Consider the following 16,612-nt stretch of genomic DNA (forward strand, 5'->3'; position numbering starts at 1 on the left):
CAGGGACTGAGCTGACTTTCAACTACAACCTGGAATGTTTGGGGAATGGAAAGACAGTTTGCAAATGTGGTGCTCCGAATTGCAGCGGGTTCCTAGGAGTACGGCCAAAGGTAGGACAGCCCTTCTCTGGCTTCTTTTTATTCCAAGGGCGCTCTTTGAATTGGAGTGGCCTGCTTGCTGCAGGGATACAGAAATGCCATGATAAATGCCACTGTATTTTCAAAGTGGTTGTGAAAATCCTGCTGGGGTTGAGATGGGCAAACATGCAAGTACATCACTTTAAGTTACCGGAGCACAGAATCTTAGACTTTGTTAAATCAGTGTAGGAACCAAATTCCAGAGCAGAGGACCCACACAGAGGCCTTGTCTGCACTAAGAGAAGTCATAAGTATCTTTCTCCACGGGTTTAGCAATAATACATGAAAGTTTACTAGTAAAATAGGAACAGAAACACTCTATACATGCACCAGGGATGAGCTAACATTGGAGGAGAAACGTTAGCTTTTAGAGCGTCCTGATTTTTGAGCACTTGATTTCGTAACCTTAATGTGGCACTAACAGGAATTAATTTTTTAACTTTGAATGTTACTGTTTGCTTGGGATGGGGACTTCTTAGTGAAAACATGCAGAACCAGTTGGCCTGGCTCGCAGTCTTGGCCAGCAGAGTCTGAGCCGCAGCTGTTTAGTAGTTCCACATGCTTCCCCAAAGCAGCTTGTAAGCTCGGTGCTGTGGAGTTAGTGGGTACGTGCTGCAACCAAGAAACTGCCTCGTTGAGAGTTGAGTTAGACGCTGCACCACCAAAGCCTCACAAGTTTACAGGCCAGGCCCTGTGTTCGCCACAGCAAGCTGGACCTAAATTCTGTAGCGAGATCCCAGGTTTTGTGGCCTTGTGGTGTAGCAGATAGGAAATTCTTCAGCATTCTCATTTCAATGAAAACCACAGCTTTTCCACTAATTCCGGGTGAGCTGCATCGCACAGTTGTCTCAGTGAGCCCCTCAGTTACTTATTCTGATATTAAGTTCAGTTTATTGTATGCTGTCGCCACATTTTCAGTGCCTGGCGTGCCTCCTACTTTTGCTGCATCATAGAAATCCGGGGAAGCTGGAGGTTTTGGCAGTTGGATGGGAGCAGCTGATGCTTTGGGCCTGGGGGGTTGGTTTGGAGTTTTATGATAAGCACATTATGGATGTTTCTGATAAAACAATCAGCAGTGAAATAGCTAATGGTGTTTACACTTAACTTGCCATTGTTGGGATCCAGAATTAACATTTCAGTCTGATGACTGAGGTAGTTCACTCCCTCAGAGGGATTGTTTCAGGCTATCTGCAGACTCAGGAAAACAGCACAGAACATAAGAACGGCCATACTGGGTCAGACCAATGGTCCATCTAGCCCAGTATCCTCTCATATGACAGTGGCCCATGCCAGGTGCTCCAGAGGGAATGAACAGAACAGGGAATCATCAAGTGATCCATCCCCTGTCGCCCATTCCCAGCTGCTGACAAACAGAGGCTAGGGACACTATCCCTGCCCATCCTGGCTAATAGCCATTGATGCACCTATCCTCCATGAATTTATCTAGTTCTTTTTTGAACCCTGTTATAGTCTTGGCAAAGAGTTCCACTGACTGACTACGTTGTGTGAAGAAATACTTCCTTTTGTTTGTTTTAAAATTGCTGACTGTTAAATTCATTTGGTGACCCCTAGTTCTTGTGTTATGAGAAGTAAAGAACACTTCCTTATTCACTTTCTCCACATCAGTCATGATTTTATAGACCTCTATCATATCCCCCCTTAGTCGTCTCTTTTCCAAGCTGAAAAGTCCCAGTCTTATTAATCTCTCCTCATACGGAAACTGTTCCATACCCTTCTGTTTGTTTTAAAGGCTATCTTTAAAACCATAAAGGCTGGAAACTTAAAAAAAAAAAAAAAAAAAAAAGGTCAGAGCTCAGGCCATGTCTACCCTGCAGAGGCTACAGTGCCGCATCTGTGCCTCTGTAGCATAGATGCTTCCTACATCAATAGAAAGGGTTTGTCCATGGACGGAGTTAATCCACCTCTCCCCTTTCCACTGATGTAGGAAGTGTCTAAGCTACAGAGAATTCTGACATCGATCTAGCCACGTTGACAGTGGGGGCTAGGACGACCGAACTACGTGTTGCACAGGGTGCAAAATTTTTCACAGCCATGAGAAATGTAGCTAGATCTAATTTTTAGGTGTAGACCAGGCCTCGGAATGTGCAGAATAATTCTTTAGCAAGGAGTATATTTCACAGCAAGAGAGTATTGCAGGGTCTTGCTTAGAGTGATCACCTGCTTTCACAACTGCCCTTGCTATTCAAATACCCTGTGTTCCGTGCAGTCACTCCCTGCATGGCATTCACCTCCTGCTTTTCCCCCCCTCAGATGCCCATGCTCAGGGGCAGGACAAAATCTGGCCGAGAGGGTTATTTACATTAAAGTTTGAAGTTTCAAATTCAGCTGGTCTTTTAGTTATTCCCTCGATGGTGGTCAGGTTTCTTGTAGTGGGGAACAATGTGTGTCAATAAATCCTCTCATTACTCACCAACTTCCCAGGGATATGTCAAGCTGTCCAGAAACAATCACCTTTTGGCAAAATCCAAGTATGGAAAATGTTAGCTGAAAAAGGAAAGGCTTTGTTGTAAGAGTGGGAACCGCTGAAACTGTACCTAGAGCAGTTACAACTGCTGTAATAGCCCAGCTGTCACACCAGAAAAGGGGAGAGACTCATCGTGTCAGTACATAGCCAAATAATGAAATACGTCAGTCTGAGTTCTGTTAAATTCTGATCCGCAGCCATTGCGAAATACAATGTAGTGCACATTTTTACCAACCCGCTCAGTGCAAAGCTTCTAGACCGTTTCCAGATACGGTAGCAGCAACAGACAGTTAGCGTGAGTTTCATGAAACATTTAGAAACAGCTGTGTCAGATGCCAGTATGTCTCAGGTTTCAGTGGCAATGTTGTTTTTCTAATTATGTATCCTCTGCAAAGCAGTTATTTCCCAGAATGGGATGCTTTTCACTGCCCTAGATGGGGTTGAAAGCACCATTCACATCACGTTCACTTCAGCATAACGCATGGCATGTATCATGAGAGGTATTAAAACGTGCTCTGTTGTTCAGTCCATGCACTCCATAATAGGAAGCTAACATCCAAGAATCACTGTCCATGGCTTTGATACTTTTCAGGGTAAGATGAAAGCAAATCTACTTTTAATTCTTTAATGTGTAAAAAACACTTACATCTCTCCATTTGTTTAATCTCACTGCCTGGAGTTTGTCATTCAATCACCAACGTATCTGTTTTTGATTCTTGTTTACAAAAAAAAAAAAAAAAAAGACGAGATTGGGTCCACGCCTAGGGAGGAAGGTTAGTCTGGCGTGAAACCCAGGAATTCAAGTGGCTTGGCCCTGCTGTGTATAGATGGAATTGTTACTCTGCTTTGGGTTTCATTCCAGTTTTTCCTCTGTTTGAACATGCAGAGTATCCCCAGTTGCCTTGTTTTGGAGACGACAGTTGTGTGCTAGATGGGCAGCTCTCCTGTAGCAGGATACTTCAGCATGGCCTGTGCCACTTGCTTAAATCTGCCAGGGGGGGCAGAGAGAAAGGAGAGGGAGCAGAGACCAGTGTTAATTTGTATGATCTTACTTGCAGAATCCCCCTAACCTTACAGAGGAGAAGTCCAAGAAGTTCAAAAGACGGCAGCAGGTAAAGCGCAGGTCACAGGCAGAGGTCATGAAAGAGCGAGAGGATGAGTGCTTCAGCTGTGGAGACGGAGGGCAGGTAGTTTCGTGTAAGAAGACAGGCTGCCCCAAAGTGTACCACGCAGACTGCCTCAACCTGACCAAACGGCCAGCAGGTCAGTAATGCCTGGGGCAACTCCTCTGGGCTCTGCTCATGGGAAGGGAGCTGTATAGACCTGCACTGCTAGGCCTGGCTTGGGGAAAGCACATTCTCTGCTCACCAGCAGTAACACACAATTGGAGCTTCTAAAAATTATAGATAGTAATTTTCCAACACAAGAGGTATCACACCCACCATGAGGCAATTCTATATTGGACCTCAGTGTAATGAATAAAGTTGAGTTGATCACTGGACTGGACGTTGGTGGTTACCTAGGGACCAGTGATCATGAACTGTTGACATTCAATGTGAGCTAACAGAGAACAGTCCCAACCAGTAATATATACACTGGGTGCTTCAAAAGGGCTCATTTCCCAAAGCAGAGAAAAATTATGAGCAAAATTGGGAGCTGGGGAAGCAGAAACACATTTAGGCAATAAAATGTGAATGAAAAGTGGGAGTTATTAGATGGCCCAAAAGCCACAACTCCACAATCAAGAAAGAGGAGAAGTTTGGTTAAAAGCCCATCCTGGTTCAGTGGCAAATTAGAAATAAAAAATCAATATATAACAAATATGAAAAAAGGGGGAAATATAACTTCTAATTTATATATTATTATTCTGAAGTTTAGAAAATTGATAAGGGAAGCTAAAGACAGCAGGGAAAAATCCATTGCTGGCAGGGCTAAGGTCAGTGAGGAGATTTTTTTAAATATATCAGGAACAAAATAAATCCTAGCAGTGGTATTGGCCCATTACTTGATGCAGATGGTAAAATTGTTCATACTGATGCAGAAGAGGAAGAAGTATTTAATAAATATTTCTGTTCTGTATTTGGAAAGATGCAGGATGTTGTACTCGTATCACATGAGGATGATGATGTATTTTCCAATCCATTAGTGACTGAGGAGAGTGTTAGACAACAACTGCTAGGGATAAACATTTTTAATTCAGCACCCAAGAGTCCTAAAAGTGTTGGCTGAGGATATCTCTGGTCTGCTGATGTTCATTTTTAATAAATCTTGGCATACTGGGGAAATTGCAGAAAACTGGGAGAGTACTAGTGTTGTGCCCATATTCAAAAAGGGCAAACGGGATGATGCAGCTATTTATTGTCTAGCGAAATAAAACAAAAGCTGATATAGGTTTTAATTGATAAAGAATTAAAGGACAGGAATATAATTAATGCAAGTCAATGTGGTTTTATGAAAATAGGTCTTATCAAACAAACCTGATTTCATTCTTTGATGAGATTACAAGTTTGGTTGATAAAGGTAACTACGTAAATTTAAAATACTTACACTTTTGTGAGGCGTTTGACTTAGTACCTGTAAGCGAGTCCACTCACCCCAGGCGCCCCCTCAGGACCAGATACGGCATTGCAGCTCTCCCGTGGGGCTCGTGCGCCCTGCCAGTGGTCACCAGCTCTGGAGTAGTACCTCAGCCCTCCCACTGGGTCACCGTCTTAAGTCCACTCCTTCTGGTGTCACACTTGTCCAAACTAAGGAGTCCCAAAAATGTCTGAATGCAAAAAACGATTCTCCTGCCCTCTATGGCTCTGTTCTTCAACCTGTCTTCGAGGTTCGGCCTGCAGCCCCCTTTGCTGGGGCTGGTAAGGGAACCTAGTCCCACCCTTGACTCAGGGCTCTGGCCCAGGGCCCTGTACTGTCCTTTTCCCATGTTGCAGTTTTCCCTCGGCCATTTCCTACCTTGCCTCTTTACTTCCCCTCTGGGGCTCTCTGTCTCTTCCCGGTTTTGATCAGGTCAGTCCCAGGCCTCCTAGCCTGGGGAGTTTGTCTTCCCACTTTGAGCTTCCTTTCTAGCACTGACTGGCCTTCTGACTTGGGGCCCCACAGAGACCACCTTGCTCCTTGCAGGCTCTTCCCTCCAGCTCTTTCCCCAGCTGGGCCCTGTCAGCTTTTTGTAGACCGGAAATCCCCTGGGCCCTCACAGGTGGGGTTTGTCCTGTTATCAGGTTGGCGTAGCCCCAGGCTCTCCATCCCAAGGGCAAGCCACCCTATTACAGGACCACATGATGTTCTGCTTTTGAAAATGGGTACTTTACAATAGCAACACAGCACAGATTAAATGCCTTAAGAACTGGCTAACTGACAGAGTTCAAAGTAACCATAAATGGAGACTCGTCACTGAATGCAGGTGTTTTAGTGGGCTGTAGGGCCTGGTACTAGGCCCAACGCTATTCAACATTTTTTATCCGCGGTCTGGAAGTAAATATAAAATCACTTCTGATAAAATTTGCAGGTGACACACAGACTGGCAGAATGGTAAATAGTGATGAGGGCAGGGAGTCAGACAGAAGGATCTGGATTGCTTGGTAAGCAGGCCCATTCAATCAAAATGGGTTTTTATACAGCCAAATACAACCTTCTACATCTAGGGACAAGGAATGCAGGCCATCGCTACCGAGTGGGGCACCTGTGATTCTGACAAGGTTTTAGGCACTCATAGTGAACAAGCAACTCAGCATGAGCTCCCAGGGCAATGCTGGGAAAAACCAACGAATGCAATCCTGGGATGCGTAAACGGCAGTAGTGCATAGGAGTCAGCAGCTGATTTTACCTCTGTATATGGCCTCGCTGAGAAGGTACTGGAATACTGTGTCCATGTTTTTAAAAGGATGTTAAAACATTGAAAAGGGTCAGAAAAGAGCCACAAATATGATTTGAGAGCTGGAGAAGTTACCTTAACTCTCTCATCATAAAGAGCTCAATTGTTTAGACTATTAAAAAAAAGATTGAGAGATGACTTGATTATGGAGTATAAGTACCTTCACAGGTAAAATATTGGGTACTACATGGCTCTGTAATCTAATGGGAAAACAGCATAACAAGAACTAATGGTGGGTGGCTGAAACCAGCCAAATTCAAATGAGAAATTAGGCCCCATTTTTTGACTGAGAGGGTGATTAACCAGTGGGACAAACTCCCAGGGCACGTGGTGGATATTCCATCTCTTGATGTCTTCAGAGCCAGGCTGGTGCCTTTCTGGAAGATGCTTTAGCCAAACACAAGTGACTGGATTCCATGCAGGGGTAACAGTGTAAAATGTAATGGTGTGTGGTACACAGGAGGTCAGACCAGATGATCTAATGGTCCCTTCTGGGCTCAGATTCTATGAATCTGTAAACTAGAGGCTTTCGGTAGCCAGTGACAATCAGTGCAGTGTGTGCCCAGCTGGGGAGTGCTACAGGCTGAATCCACAGAGAGGCCTGCAATTGACTCTGCTGCACGTTGGGGGTGATTGTTTTTCTCCAGGATGGTTCTGATACTAGCAGTGAGTGAAACTCCAAACTGCTTCTGTAAAGAACTATTGTCCTATGCCCACAGAGGGAGACAAGAGAAACTCAGGGCTTGTCTACATTACCCGCTGGATCAGTGGGCAGCGATCGATCCAGTGATCGATCTAGTATAGACACGATAAATCGCGCCGAGCGCTCTCCCGTCAACTCCGGTGCTCCACCAGAACGAGGAGCACAAGCGGAGTCAACGGGAGAGCATCAGCTGTCGACTTACTGCAGTGAAGACACCGCGGTAAGTAGATCTAAGTACGTCGACTTCAGCTACGCTATTCACGTAGCTGAAGTTGCGTATCTTAGATTGACCCCACGCGGTAGTGTAGACAAGCCCTCAGTTCCTTGTCTTCCAGTGTCTTCTCTCACATCAGTGTGAAGGGAGGAAGTTGTCCTCAAATTCACTCAGCCCTAGTTGAAACTGGAAACATCTGGAACCTTTCAGTAGGGGGTTAGCTCGAAAGCAGGACTTTCCTTGCATTAGCCCTGTGCTAGGGGGAGTCTGGGTTTCCTTCTGTGCTTGGTGTAATGGTTCCAAGGCAACTGGTGCAGGAGCAGAGAAGGGAAATTTCTGGCACTGTTTTAGTGAGAGCCGTTACAAGCAGGTCTCCCCCACCCTGGGCCGTAGCTTTCCAACTGGGTAGCTTTGTTACATTTCCTCCTAAGGTGCCTTTTCTCCTGTTTGTGCTGCAGGGAAGTGGGAGTGCCCTTGGCATCAGTGTGATGTGTGTGGCAAAGAAGCAGCTTCCTTCTGTGAGATGTGTCCCAGGTCCTTCTGCAAGCAGCACCGGGAGGGCATGCTCTTTATCTCCAAACTGGATGGACGCTTATCGTGCACAGAGCATGATCCCTGCGGACCGAACCCTCTAGAGCCAGGGGAAATTCGTGAGTATGTGCCTCCCACAGTCCCGCCGGCTAGCCGTCAAAACACGCAGCCCTCTGACCATCAGCCTGCAGCCTTGGGCCTCAGGCGTCCGCCTTCTGACAGGCTTCCTCTGGCCGTGGCCCTGAGGCTGCAGCCGTCGGACAAGCCCTGCTCCGCCGTGGCCCTGAGGCTGCAGCCGTCGGACAAGCCCTGCTCCGCCGTGGCCCTGAGGCTGCAGCCGTCGGACAAGCCCTGCTCCGCCGTGGCTCTGAGGCTGCAGCCGTCGGACAAGCCCTGCTCCGCCGTGGCTCTGAGGCTGCAGCCGTCGGACAAGCCCTGCTCCGCCGTGGCTCTGAGGCTGCAGCCGTCGGACAAGCCCTGCTCCGCCGTGGCTCTGAGGCTGCAGCCGTCGGACAAGCCCTGCAACGCCGTGGCTCTGAGGCTGCAGCCGTCGGACAAGCCCTGCTCCGCCTTGGCTCTGAGGCTGCAGCCGTCGGACAAGCCCTGCAACGCCGTGGCTCTGAGGCTGCAGCCGTCGGACAAGCCCTGCAACGCCGTGGCTCTGAGGCTGCAGCCGTCGGACAAGCCCTGCTCCACTGTGGCTCTGAGGCTGCAGTCAGATAAACAACCCACCATTGTATCCCTGAGGCTTCAGCAGTCAGACAAGCCTCTTGCCACCACCGCAGGCCAGCAGCCTCCACCCTCAGATGAGTCTCCTTCCGCTGCTGGAGCTCCTCCGCCTCCTCCCGCAGATGAGTCTCCAACTAAGGGCCTGCAGCCTCTTCCCTTGGACGAGTCTCCCACCGCTACCCAGGTTCAGTGGCCTCAGCTGTTGGGCGAGTCTCCCGCCCTCGCTAGGGTCCCACGGCCTCAGCTGTTGGGCGAGTCTCCCATCAAGGGCCTGCAGCCCCTGCTGTCAGATGAGGCTCCCGCCGCTGGGGCCCTGCGGCGTCAGGCGTTGGACAGGCCTCCCACAGCTCCAAGGCTGCTGCTGTCTGAGAAAGCGCTGAGGCCCGGGGATCAGCCAAAAGAGAGAGTAGTCGCAGCGGTGGAGCCGCAGCAGAAAGAGCGAACTTGTTTACCTGAGGAGCAGACCTCTCGGCCTGCAGGGAAGGCAGTGACACACGTGGGGCAGGCACCTCGGCCCATGGAGAAATTGCAGACCTATGAGCCAATCCACTGGCCCACTGTGGAAGCACTGACGCCTGCGGAGCAGTCCCCTCGCACCACAGAGAAATTACAGACCCCTGAGCCGCCGACTCAGGCTGACCGGGAAGTGGCATCAGCACCCACAGAGCAGAGCCCTTGGACCGCAGAGAGGTTACGTACATTTGAACAGATCCCCCGGCCTGCCAGGGAAGCACCAGTGCCCCCAGAGCAGGCTTCGTGGCTTGCCAGGAACATTCAGACATTTGAGCAGATCTCTTGGCTCTCTGGAAAAGCACAGACACCCCTGGGGCAGGCCCCTTTGCCTGAGCAAAACATAGTGCTAGTCCATAACCAGGATTCTCCCAGTCAGGAATTGGCTGAATCGAAACCGAAGTGAAGTCAGTGAATGAGGCAGGCAGGTTGCAGTCGGTTTGTTTGGGGAGAGGGATTTTCTTTGTTTTGTTTGTTGTTCACGTCCCTGAGCCCAGCCTCAAGCCCAGGCGCTCTCATGACATAAGCAAGGACGTTTACCTAAACCGGAGTGTGGCCCAGCCACGGAAAGTGAGCATCAGCGACCTTTTCCTCTTCCTTTTAGAAACGGTAATGTTGAAATAAAGAGTCCACTCCGGATAAAATCTCTAATTCCATTGAAATGGTCACGTTCCTGATCTAGCGCGTCTGCATCCACAAGGGCTTTCCCAAACAGCTAAGTGGCCCTGAGGAAGCAATTTCCTTTCTCTTAACTGTTCTGAGTGGAAGCAGAACAACTAGTCTGAACTGGGATCTCAGACGTTTCCAACGATTAAATGGTGCACAGAGTAATTGGACACGTGTCTTTGCTAGACTCTGAAGAGGGGAAGGGATTTAGCACTTGTGCTGCCCAATTCTCCTTCCCCACAGGGTTTTCCTTTGCAAGTGTTTGCCTGAGTGTGCGCATTGGTATGTGTCACCAGTGCAAGGCTCACCAAAACACAGGTGCTGTTGTAAAATGGCGGAGTCCCGTGGAGGAGCCTGCTCCTGCCAGACTGTACAGTTCATTCCAGCGTGGGCAAGAGAACTGCTCCTGCGCAGGCCCTGTGATTGGGGGTGGGGGGAGAAGGTCTCTGAAGATACCATCTGCCAGGATTCTTACTCTTGGATCTTAGCTCTGTAATGTGGGACAGGCGGAATTGCCACTGCACATACAAAGCTGTGAGCTCCGGAGGCAGCTGTAGCAGGGTAGAGCGTGAGTAAGGATGCCGAGCACGGCCTTTGTCAGGGTAGAGACGCTGCCCTCTGAACGCTCCAGGCAGTTCCTTCTTCACCTTGCTTGTTACCATGAACTAGCAAACTAAATAGTCTCTTCCTCCCCCATCTCAACCACATGCTTAGGAGTCCTGTTTGCAGAGTGGCTGGTAGCCCTAGCAGAGTGAATTCTGTGGAATTCACTCCATAGTGCAGAGTCAAGAAGCTACTTCAGAAGGCATGGTGTATCCAGAATGGAAAACCATGTCAACACCCTTCCCCTTGGTTAGCCTCTGTATTTCCAACCAAAAATCCCAACAGGAGACTTGAATTACCTGGACTATGTTGAAGTGTTTGTGTGTCAGAAAACCAGCCCCTCAAGGTAATAGTTCTCACACTGGAACACAATGGCTCTAGTGCCTGGCTGGCCTCTCTCTCTCTCTTTTCCACTAAAGGTAGCTATGCCTGGTGACTTGCCAGGCTGATATTCCGAATAGACCTGATGGAGGCAGTGACATTACCTGCCTGCTAAGGCAGAAATACACTCTGCTATGGCACTGATAAGTTGTGTGGTAGAATTACAGGCAGGGACTTAGGAAGTGACGCTTGTGACCTGCGAAGGAGTGGCCGGGCAGTCTGCGTTCGTGCTGCCCACGGTTAGTGCAGTATGCTGTGCCATCGGGAAGCACTGTCTGATCAGCACGGCCTCCCAACACATTACTTACGTTACACACCTGAGCTCCACTGACCTGGGCAGCAGGAGTCCAGCTTCAGCCTGTGTCCCCCATTGTTTCAGAGAGAGCAGTAGGTCTCTCCCCAGAGGGGGGAGCCCTAGTTCGATACTAGCCCCTTTCCTCTGACTCGGGAACAGATCAAGGCTGGCGTTCAGCTCGCATGTTCGCACTGCTCCAAGAGAGGGCAATAATTAGCTTTGCGGGTTTCTGTGATAGGGAGAGAGATCTCTGTAACAAGGCAAATCCTGCTCCATTCTCCTTTCCAAAGTCAGCTCCCCAAGAGAGTGTCCCCTCTGGGCAGTGCTGTCGTGTGTCTCCTCTCCAGTCTGAATCGCTTCAGACCCCTCTGTGTAGCTCGTGACTTGGAAAAGCTTTATGGCTTATGGAATCTTAGTGTTTAGTGTTGTTTTTCCATGAAGACCTGCAGGTCGGTCCCTGATCTCTGCTGAGCTGGGGGAGATGCAAGCAGCTATTGTTTGCGTGACTCCTGCACGGAGGGAATCAGGTTGTCTCCGCAGAGCCATTGAGAGAGGATAAACTAAGGGCATTTTATTAACTTTTTAAAATAAAAACAAAATTACAAAAAAAAAAAAAAAGGTAATGAGGTTCCGTATGTTAAGTATTTATCATGTGTGAGAAGGAAAATAAATCTCTAATTTACATTGATCGCCCTTCCCATGAGCTGGACTTTGCCATGTAGATTGTGTGAGTAGGGTGTCCTCTGCGCCAGCCGCCCAGCCAGCGGAGCTAGAACAAGAAAAGATATCTGCACTGCTTTGTCCAACTCTGTTTTTGCAATGTCATGTGTTACCTAGTTATTTGTTTCATGAAAAATAAACTGTGAATATTTTTGGTGCAGGCTATTTTAAATCTTTACAATGGAGAAGTTCTCAGTGAGCGCAGGTTTGAAGAATCATTCTTCTAAATCATGTGTTTAAATCTAGGGCGAGGTTCACAGCAGCAGAATCCCTCCAGCACTCTCGGCAATTATTTAGGAGCTCCCGTTTGAATAGTGAAAGTAGATTGCATGATATTTTAAGCCACAGCCTTATGCCACTCACTTGACTACACCACTGTTTCTCTTCCCTTCTCCCTCCAGACCTTTTCTGTACAGATCCAGGTTTCCAGTCCACCCATCTTCCACCTGACACGTTTCACAGAGCTGACTTTAGAACAGCTGTGCACCTGCTTGGTTAAATACAAATCTGCACTGGGAAATATCACTTAAAGGCAGTGTTTGTGTCAGTTTAGAAGTTAATACAAATGCCTCTCTAGGTGTAAGAGTGTTTAGGAGAAGTGAGGAAACCAGGAAGCAGTTGTTCTGTATCAGGTGGAAGAGCCTGTGCAGTTAGTGGGGTTTTCCTCTCTGCACAGGGCTGAACACCCCACTCCCCGGGAGTGGGATGTGCCCCAGCCCCTCGGTAGCAAGCTGTAGAGCACTGAAGAACCGTGGCTGGTTGGCCACTTCTGTGTTATCCCAGGCTAGAGGAGGGAGCTTTTGATACCGATGGGAACATCTCTGTAAGTTAATATGATGAAGAAATTAACAGCTTTATGTCCGAACCCTGTTGGCAACCTCGGCAAACAGGCCAAGGCCTGAAGGGATCTCTGAGACAGAATGCTCTCTTGCCACTAGATGTGATCCCTGAGACATGCTCTGCTGGAACCAAGGCTGCCTTTATCTGGGGAGGACTAAAGTGACTTCAGCCTCAGGGTCAGACTGGCACACTTTGTCTGCCAGGTAAATCCACATGAAAGGAAAGAAAATTGAATTCCACTGTTTGAGATTGTGGCAACCAGCAGAGCCAGCCAGCTGCATCTGCTGACTTGGATGCCGGAGGAGACATTTGTATTGGGGCTGTTTAAATGCCATTTATTTCCTTTGCTATCTTTTAGAATTCGCATCAATAATTCAAGTCACTGGATTCTTTATATAGAAAATAGCGTTGCAAACATGTTAGTGCTCATGTAGGATAGTAGCTAGAGAGAGAAACGGTCAGTGTTAAAGTAAATGAAATGAAGTGTGCAGGCCGTTCATTCTGGCCTTTGCCATAGACACAGAGCTCTACCGAGATCAAATGATTTAATGGAGAGAGAGAGAGACTCAGGGTGCGTCTACACTAGAGACATCAGTACCAGATAGAGGGGCTGCCCCACAGGTAAGGTGGAGTTAAGATTTGGACTTAAAGCAGGAATTCACCCTCATTGTTGAGGACAAACACATTCTACCTACATAGCAAAGAGGTGTCGGACGTTTTCCCCCCAAATCATCTCAGCTGAGGGGTTGCTGCAAGAGGTGGCTCCTGAGTAGATCTAGTGCAAGAGGCGGTTTTTGAAAAGAAGAGTTTCGGGTTAAGAGCCGTGTTTTCTGTCTGCTCGTAACTGAAAGTTTCTCCTTTGAGAGACGCTGAAGAAGGTTCATAGAAACTCTCCAATAAAAGCCCTCTTGCAAAATGGCTGCAGGCTCCCGTTGTTCTCCAAGGGACTGAGGCCATTAGCTGCCTTTAGCAAAGATGGTCATCCCCTCTGCTCATCTGCTCCTCCCAGCGCTGCTGCCTGTCCCCTGACTGCATAGAGCCATTGTCTCCCCTGTGGCCTTGGTGCCATTCAGAACAATGGGAGCGGTGAGAAGGAGGTCAGTGGGCGAGCATGCCTGTTTGGAAGGGCAGCCTTTGGTGAGCTTCTCTATAGGATAAGATGCTATGCACCAGCCTCTGCTGCTGGAGAAAACACTCAGTACGTCTTCGTGGTCTGGCCCTGGGGGTGCACATGTTCCAAGCACTCAGGACCAGAAATTCTTCAATAGCCGTGTCTGTTGGTCCGTGTCTGTGCTCTGCTAGGAACTGAGGGCATAGAAGTGACAGTGCGGATCAGCTGCCTCTCCAGTTCCTTGCTACCGCTCGCATTCTGGGACGGGCCCTCTTGTGTTCGTTAGTCTCTTAGCCTCAGTTCAGTGTTGCCTGTAAACATTAAACATGGTTTTAATGGTTTATTGGTTATGTGGCTCTTTTCATTAGTTAGCTAGGGCTTTTCAAGTAGCTGTTAGTGGGGGTCAGGAGGTTCCCTCCACTTTATTCCCCCTACGTCCAAGGCATTTACGCCCAAGGCCCCAGGTTTCAAGCACTGTGTTGCATGCCAAGTCTTCCTGTTAACCAGTGCTCACAAGACGTGTCTCTGCTTCCTCCAGGAATCTCACATCCCATCGAAGTGTGAGATCTGCTTCTCCCTCCTCTCCCCCTTGTGCTGGGCAGTCCCGGAGCTCCGACTCCGCAGGCACCTGATGGAGCTCTCCAGCAGACCTGAGGACGCATGAAAAGGGTGTTGTCAGATGCTACCGGTGTGGTGCTCTGCTTTCTCCTGTGTTGATCTCACTCGGCTGCGTGCGTGTATTCCCTCTGTGTGCTGCCCCAGCTCTGCGCAGATAGCTGACCCAGCAAACCCGACGAGAACCCCCAATAACCACAGAGTCTAGTAAGATGCAAAGTCACTTTGACTAGGTTTATTGCGATCTCGGACACAATGGCAGTTCCCTGTAGGTTTCTGAGCCTAACTCAGGGCATACTACGAGAAAGTGCCTCTTGGCAAGGACCCGGCTCAGTGGCGGGACTTTCCACTGCCCCCGTGGCCGGACAAAGACACCACCCCAGGGATACATTTTTATACACAGGTACAAACAAGTTACACATCACTCCTGACGTATTGAGGTGCAACCCCTTCACGTAGCAAGGTACAACCTCCCTACGTAGTAAGGTGCCGCCTCGCACCTTGTACCTGTTGGTTCGATCAAAACAACTCTATCCATCATTTTACCCTTTTGCCCCTGTCATTGGGATGGGTCGGCCTGTTCCATGTTATCTGTGGAATGTTTCGGTATAGTGTGTCTTGGTACCATGTTTATACTGTAACTATGCTAAGTGGATATATATTTATGCAACATCAGCCCTTTCCTTGCCAGCTTCTGTGAGCAGGGCCTGCCTCTTGCTCACAGCTTAACTTTGCTTTATGTTAGCAAAGTCTTGACCATTACTTTAGTTCAGGCCTTAGGCCTCATACTGGGCCTTCACTTACTACAGAGGGTAGGGAAAGACACACTCAGAAGACTGACAAGTCCTCTCATAAGTTGTCAAAGAAGAGGATGGCTCCCCACTCCTCGGGGCTGAGTGAGAATCCATGCCCCAGACCAGGTGCACCCAGAGTTCACAGGGAGCAAGAGCCGGCACCGGCAGTACCAGGAGATTCCAGCACTCTGAAACCCACTTCAAAGCACTCTATAAATGAGGCCATCTTGGGGCCTCTGAAAACCTTTGGCTCAATCCAGCCATCTTCCAGGCTGTCCTAGATAAAGGAAAGCTTGTAACGGGGTCATCTCTGCGGGCATCCCTGAATGCAGTGAACACGGCTTCCTCGGTCATGAGATGGGCATCATGGCTGCAGGCGTCGGGTCTCCCCGAGGAGGTCCAAGCCACTCTAGAAGATCTATCAATTTGGGGGCAACAACTTATTGAGTGAAAGAATTGATGAGTCACTCAAGGACTCCTGTGCCACCCTCCGTTCCTCAGGAATATACACCCTGGCTCCTCTCACAAAATATTGTAAACTGCCCCAAGCTAGAGACGGCCCAGCCCCACAGCATCGGCAGCTTTGACAAAAGTCCTGACAGGAGTGCAGCACGCCTACACCATCACCACTACAATGTACGTCCCTGTCTAGGTGACTGGCTTCTCAAGGGATGATCATATGAGGCGGTGCGTAAAGCATTCGCTGCCCTGCTTGACCTGTGCCGCTCCTTGGGACTTCAGGTAAACCCAGGAAAGTCCATTTAACACCCACGACTGCAGAATTTATTGGAGCAGTTCTTGACTTGCTTGCACCCAGAGTTTACTTACCACAGGACAGATTCCTAACAATGAGAGACCTCCGTATCCAACTTTTCTCAGTCATCAGACGGCAGTCTGGTCCTCCTAGGCCATGTGGTGACACGCACCTACACCCATCTCCAGGCTTGGCTGAGGAAAGTCAACGCAAGGACTCCTCAGACAAGAGAGTTGCCCTTCCTTCCAGCATTCGGGCATCTCTCACCTGTTACGAAAAGGGAGTCTGTATTTGCGGGGATTCCCTTTGCTCCCACCCCACTCCCAAAGACACTTGTGACAGATGCAGCCTGACTTGGCTGGGGGCCCACCTGCTTGACTACACAGATCAGAGTTCCTGGACTTTGCAAGAGTTCACATGCCACATCAACCTGCTCAAGCTTTGGGCCGTCCACAAAGCATGCACACAAGTCCTCCCCTGTATCTGAGCCACCCTGTCCAGGTCCGATCAGACGACATGACCACTCTTTGCTTTATTAACAAGGTCTGCATCATTCTGCCGGGAGGCTGTCCAGCTTGGAGCTGGTGCCTCCAGCATCAGCTCATCCTCTCTGCAGTGCACCTACTGGGGAGAATGAAAACTCCCTAGCG

At 48.9% G+C, this 16,612-nt stretch overlaps 1 protein-coding gene across 1 annotated transcript in view; it reads left to right on the plus strand.

Annotated features, from left to right (window-relative positions):
- NSD1 (nuclear receptor binding SET domain protein 1) overlaps positions 1–12,141 on the plus strand; it is a 77,264-nt gene extending 65,123 nt beyond the window's left edge. The window contains exons 19-22 of the mRNA XM_065409817.1: positions 4–110; positions 3,681–3,885; positions 7,872–8,442; positions 8,485–12,141. Of these exons, the coding sequence (XP_065265889.1) occupies positions 4–110; positions 3,681–3,885; positions 7,872–8,442; positions 8,485–9,589 (1,988 nt within the window). The 3' untranslated portion in view covers positions 9,590–12,141. The remainder of the gene's footprint in view (positions 1–3; positions 111–3,680; positions 3,886–7,871; positions 8,443–8,484) is intronic.
- Positions 12,142–16,612: the final 4,471 nt, after the last annotated feature.

Source organism: Emys orbicularis, chromosome 8, assembly GCF_028017835.1.
Source record: "Emys orbicularis isolate rEmyOrb1 chromosome 8, rEmyOrb1.hap1, whole genome shotgun sequence".
In the NCBI taxonomy this organism is placed as follows: Eukaryota; Metazoa; Chordata; order Testudines; family Emydidae; genus Emys; species Emys orbicularis.